Source organism: Montipora foliosa, chromosome 5 (genome assembly GCF_036669935.1).
Source record: "Montipora foliosa isolate CH-2021 chromosome 5, ASM3666993v2, whole genome shotgun sequence".
Taxonomy (NCBI): Eukaryota; Metazoa; Cnidaria; class Anthozoa; order Scleractinia; family Acroporidae; genus Montipora; species Montipora foliosa.
In genome coordinates, this window is record NC_090873.1 from 25800194 (window position 1) to 25806302 (window position 6109).

At 41.0% G+C, this 6109-nt stretch overlaps 1 protein-coding gene across 1 annotated transcript in view; it reads left to right on the plus strand.

Annotated features, from left to right (window-relative positions):
* The window catches only part of LOC138003250 (uncharacterized), a 14373-nt gene extending 8600 nt beyond the window's left edge, over positions 1 to 5773 (plus strand). The window contains exon 2 of the mRNA XM_068849209.1: positions 5494 to 5773. Within this exon, the coding sequence (XP_068705310.1) occupies positions 5494 to 5564 (71 nt within the window). The 3' untranslated portion in view covers positions 5565 to 5773. The remainder of the gene's footprint in view (positions 1 to 5493) is intronic.
* Positions 5774 to 6109: the final 336 nt, after the last annotated feature.

Genomic DNA, 6109 nt, shown 5'->3' on the forward strand with positions numbered 1-6109 from the left:
TTCTAGTTTACTGATATAATTATATTTACTGTAGAACACAGAATACTGTTGACTTTGTTACAATAATAGGACATAGATAGTTAGGGTAGATGAGAGGAGCACAGTTAAAAACCTAATAGTTCGGCAATTCAAATCTTCAATTCGCCAATTTAAACTTTCAATTCGACAATTCAAATATTCAATTGGCCAATTCAAACATTCCTTTCGCGTCGCAAGTCACAGCTCATTGTTTTACTAATACATATTTTTTACTGTCAAGTGCTAGCCTCGAAAAATAAAGTTGATTATTATTATTATTATTCATGATTATTAAATTTCACAAAGGTACAATGAAGCTTATTAACGGATACTTGAAGAAGCGTCAAAGCAGCGAAAAGGAACCAGAAGACTGAAAAAACCGGGCGTGCGGATTTACGGATAAAGTTACCTCAAATTGGGAATGTGGCTGCAAGCTTCTGTTCTAATCTACCGTGTAAGAGGCAATTCGCTCACAGCAGGAACAAAGACTCTGGATGCGAGGAATTCCTCCATTCGCACATAACCACAATTCCTTGCGCCTTTGATCTTACCACGACCACAATTCCTTGTGTTTCGAAGAAACGAAGAAAAATGAGTCCTTCTCCCGATTATAGAGCAGCCTCGTTCGTTCGCTTATTAGGCTCACTGACTGCGGCAGCCAATAACCGGTTAGAGTAATAATAGTGTAAACCGGCGATGTAAACTGTAAGACCTTCAATTAAGAGGTTGCCTGTTTACCAAGTTGGATTTTCAAGTTGGATTTTCGAGTTGTTTAGTGTAAAATGCAGACTAAGGTTATAATGTAACTGTTAAAAAAGCGCAAACCTTTAGAAGTGCTAACAGTTAAGCCTAAATATTGTTTTATGCCTAATTGGGCCTAAGGTTATCACTTCTAAAGGGATTAGGCTTTTCCAACAGTTACATTATAACCTTAGTCTTCATTTTACACTGAACAACTCGAAAACCCTGTGACCTTGGGCACAGTTTTTTCCTATACGGACCTCCTAGCCGATAAATAACATATATATCCTGATAAACTCATGGTCCTCTAAACAAATTAAAAATAAACATATACATATGATAATAATAATGAGGTAATTAAAACTAGCCAATAAACAGTTAAAATGTGATTTATCTAAGAATTAATATGAAGTTTTTGAAAATAAAGTAGAATAGTCTAAGATATAGTAAAGTGATGAACTTCCATATACGACTGCAAAAAATACTTATATAAAGACTTTTTCAAAGTTTCTAAACTACATTGTAGAGCTACTCTTAATTTTATTGGGAAGTGAATTCCAAAACCTAGTGACTGATACTTGAAAAGTCCTAGCACCTTCTGATTCTCTTTTATACTTTGGACAAATTAGACAAGACTGGCATGACTGAGATTGGCCTGTAGTTGTTACAGTCTGATCTGCTTCCGTTTCCTTTAAACACAGGCGTCACTTTTGCTTCTTTCCAGGCAGATGGAAAGACCATATTTGATATACATAGATTTAACGGCCTGGTCAGAGATGGTAGTATGGCAGGAGCAACAATCTTTAGGATCTTGACGCTGATGTCATCATCACCTGTTTAACTAGTTTAACTGTTTAAGTAGGAAAAGATGTCAGGCTGAACTATAAAAGTGAATGAATTGTCCGGATTTCGGCCGTTAAATAGGAGTATTTATATTCGGATTGAAAAAAGACCTCACGGTGCATATGGCGTCTACGAAAGGCAATCACATGTCGTGTATCTCGATGGTCTCCCATCCATGCAAGATTAACTTGTATCGTCATCATGAGCACTGAATCAAGCTGTTACAAAGTTTGTATTTATCACTGTCATGCTGAATTTGGCGATTCACAAGTCTTTCTCATGTATATTACTGCACTTTATTCACACGAAAGGTAGAACTAATATGTTCGATGCCAATGTTATTTGATTCTCTTTAATTTATTTCCTTCAATCTTTCTGGGTTCGTATTTTACTAGTAACCACATTTCCTCTCAGGGTGCTATTTACTTTGTATTTCCTCAGAGACGATGTGTAGTTTTGACCACAACTTACCTTTTTAAATCAAACAGATCCAACTTACTTTGATTCATAGTCTACTCATAGGCAAAGTATTTGATTTCAATCTCAAGAAGTACATGCTCGTATCCTCTAACTACTATTCTTTTCTTTCTATTATCGTGCGGAGTCCAGATGGGGTCCACGTTTTGTACCGTCCCTGCTTAAGACCTATTCAAATCTCCCTTCGATTCCACCCACGAGCCGTCGTTAAATTACCGCAAGCATAATTGAACATCTCTCTTCCCCTCGGCAGCATTAATTTTCTACCATTTACGTAAACTAGTTTAATAATAGAGTGACTACAATCTTCTCAAATTGTAATTCACTTTACAAATAAAAAAAACAACCCTTTTTGCGGACATTGACCGGTCTTTGATCCTTTATCCCCGCTCCTTGATTCTGCTTTTCCAGGAAATCCAGTTGTTTTATCTTAAAATCGCAATGTTCAAGGTTCCAGTGCCCCTTTGAACACTGGCTGGTGATGTCAGTTCTGGTTATAAAAGCAGCCAACAACTTTTAATTTAAATTTTACATTGAGTAGAGATACCGGTGTTGTATCTTACATCCAGCTGTTCCACTGTTCCTGCTGTTCTGCCCCTCCCCGATTCCATAGCACGCAATGCCGTACACCACTGACCAGCCATAAGTTGTTTGATATCATTCTGACATTTTGGAGGGCGGCCTTCGTTTTAGATCAGTGGGTCTTATGTCTTAGGTCTTCGTTTTTGGGTCTTCGTTTTAGAAACACTCAATATGTCGTGTGGAAAAAGATACCAACAAGAAGAAATGGAGAGACGTTAGTCTCGCTAAATTGTTATCAAAATTCACTATTCTAGAATTTAAAGAAGCCTTTAGGTTTGCTATCTTATTCATCTTTTATTTAAACATAAAAAACGACCATTCCGCCCACGGCGTGGGCCATTTTACCCTAAAGTGGAGTGAGGTGGTTAGAAATCGCTGGCCCGCCTAACCGGGCTGTCCCGGTGAACGCAATTACATGTAGAAAATCTCATCCCGGTTAGCCGGGATCCCTGCGTCGTAATGCCGGGTAGCTAACCGATCATGTAATCGGAAACTTGATTTTTGGTGTTTTTCTCACACATTTCTAGATCTCGGCTAAACGAGCAACCCGCCTAACCCGGCTAGTCCGGCTCAAGTAATTTGATTTTTGGTATTTTTCTCAGACATTCCTAGATCTCGGCTAAACGAGCAACCCGCCTAACCCGGCTAGTCCGGCTCAAGTAATTTGATTTTTGGTATTTTTCTCAGACATTCCTAGATCTCGGCTAAACGAGCAACCCGCCTAACCCGGCTAGTCCGGCTCAAGTAATTTGATTTTTGGTGTTTTTCTCAGACATTCCTGGATCTCGGCTAAACGAGCAACCCGCCTAACCCGGCTAGCCCGGCTCAAGATCGGCTAAAAGAGCTTTCTAAACATCATTTGATTAAATTTTCAAAAAGGAACTTACCTTCGATTCTGTTGGTTCCGCTTCATTGACCGTTGTTAATCACCCCCGGCTAAAGAAGTCGATTTGTGCGTAAAATAACTGGAAGGAGCACAGGAGTTTGTAGTTCTTAGGTACTCGCTAGAATCGTATGTAGACTTGTGCTCGTGCCCGATTCAGTGACCGAGTACGAAGTCTCAACCTTGAACCCGGGCCCGAGCACCGAGCCCAATTATCGGCACGCGCACTTACAAAAAGTGCTGTTCACATTGGTGCACGTCAGGCACAATGCCAGGGTAGGGTGCTCGGGTACCAAGCGTGAACGACGCCTAAAATGATTAAGGAAAGGTTACGTTTATAGAAACGTTGGCCGTGTAGCACTTATATTTTAAACAGAGTTAACTGAATAGAGTGTAAGGTGAAGTGCTAGATTTATATCCCATATGAACCATGTGAGCGTTAGCCCTACTGATGGAAATGGGCCCACACAAGGACAGAGAAAAACTCTGGCCAGGGTGGGAATTGAACCCACGACCTTCGGGTTAGATCTCCGCCGCTCTACCGACTGAGCTACAAGGTCAGACGGGAGCAGGCCACTTGTACATGTTCATTGCCGTGACTTAAACATCTTCAGTTCCCGCGGCCTGCTCCCGTCTGACCTTGTAGCTCAGTCGGTAGAGCGGCGGAGATCTAACCCGAAGGTCGTGGGTTCAATTCCCACCCTGGCCAGAGTTTTTCTCTGTCCTTGTGTGGGCCCATTTCCATCAGTAGGGCTAACGCTCACATGGTTCATATGGGATATAAATCTAGCACTTCACCTTACACTCTATTCAGTTAACTCTGTTTAAAATATAAGTGCTACACGGCCAACGTTTCTATAAACGTAACCTTTCCTTGTACTTCTACATGTTCATTGCCGTGACTTTAACATCTTCAGTTCCCGCGGCCTGCTCCCGTCTGACCTTGTAGCTCAGTAGGTAGAGCGGCGGAGATCTAACCCGAAGGTCGTGGGTTCAATTCCCACCCTGGCCAGACTTTTTCTCTGTCCTTGTGTGGGCCCATTTCCATCAGTAGGGCTAACGCTCTCATGGTTCATATGGGATATAAGCCTAAAATGAATAGTTCAACATTCATTAAGTGTTCTTTTCGTAAAATAGTAGCAATACAATAAGAGGAAACTCCTGCGTATGAAAAAGTCGCTTTTCGCCAAAAAGATCTATAAATAAATAAGTCAAATAAATAAATATTTGTTTTTAGACTTTTCGAGGTATGCACGTGAGTACTCGTGTGTATGGTCGCTACGCCGCCCCCGCCCCCTTCCTCCTAGATCTCCAAGAAACGCACAGAACTGTTTTGTTCGTTTTCAAAAGGGCACCGTGGAGGGAATGCAAACGGTTCAATTAATCTATAGTCGGCGGTATTCACTTCTCCTTCGACGAATAATTGTTAAGTTCTTTTCGCAAAAAATCTCATAGAAATCAAGCAGCGACAAAGTGGCGTTTGTAAGGCGTTTTCAGTCTTCCCTAAACCAGTTTTGTAATGGTTTTCGGAACTCGCCGCCCACAGAGATTTTCCGCCTGCCATGGAAATTTATATTTGCGGTAGCTCAGTTCGTGTGTAACATTCCTTACGTCTTACCAAGTAAGGTTGCGCGTAATAATGCGGTGGACCTTGCATAGGTACGGCCCTGAATCTTGTAACCTCCTTTTACGCAGATTTCGCGGCAAAACTAATACATTTCTGGAAATGTAGGCCTCCTAACTTACGCAAGATCCTTTTGAGATTCAGCTGGTGAGGGGATAGTCTCAGTTTGCAGCCACCTTTTGGAAAGTGATGCAACGCTCCCCCAAAGGGAGGACGTTCTGTGATATTCCAAAAAGAGTTAGTATTATAATCATGATTCTTAACTCTAAATAGTGCGAGCCTTTCAGCAATTTTATTGATAAGTCATTGTTTCCCTTTTTTTCAGTGGCTGTATTCATCGGACCCTGTGTAATTCAATTCCGAAGGAAGATTAAGGCGTGGAGTCGAAAATTTTAATCAATTTCAAATGTTCGTTCTGACATGTGCAGTAATGGGCAAAGTTAAGGGACGTTCAGCAGTCAGATGTTACTTAAGTCCACGACTGTGTATCAAAAGCTAAAGAAGTTGAACGAGCGATTTATGATGAAAACAAGTCACCTACGAATGTGTGAAGCTAGCTTTTTTTTTCTTTTGCAAATGTTGAGATCAGAAGATAGTAGTTTTTTCACTCGGCAGGGGCTCATTCTAGATATGTGTCACAATTTAAAGGCAGTCTGGTTTTAGTTCCACAGTTTTACAAGACGATGTTTTATGCATGTAGGATAGTTTAAATATATATTTATTCAATATTTGTCATGTTCTGAAATCACGATTCTTTTGGTCAGCACCGACAGCAATGATCTCTGGCCGGTTCAGAGACCCTTAAAGTGAGTTTGGGAATCATGGAATTCTGGCTCTTTTGCGCAGTCTCAAATTTCAATGTATTCAGAACCGGCCAGACTACGTCGAGAGGCATCATCCGCCTTGAGCGCAACTGTACACTAACTCACTCGCTCAGTGCT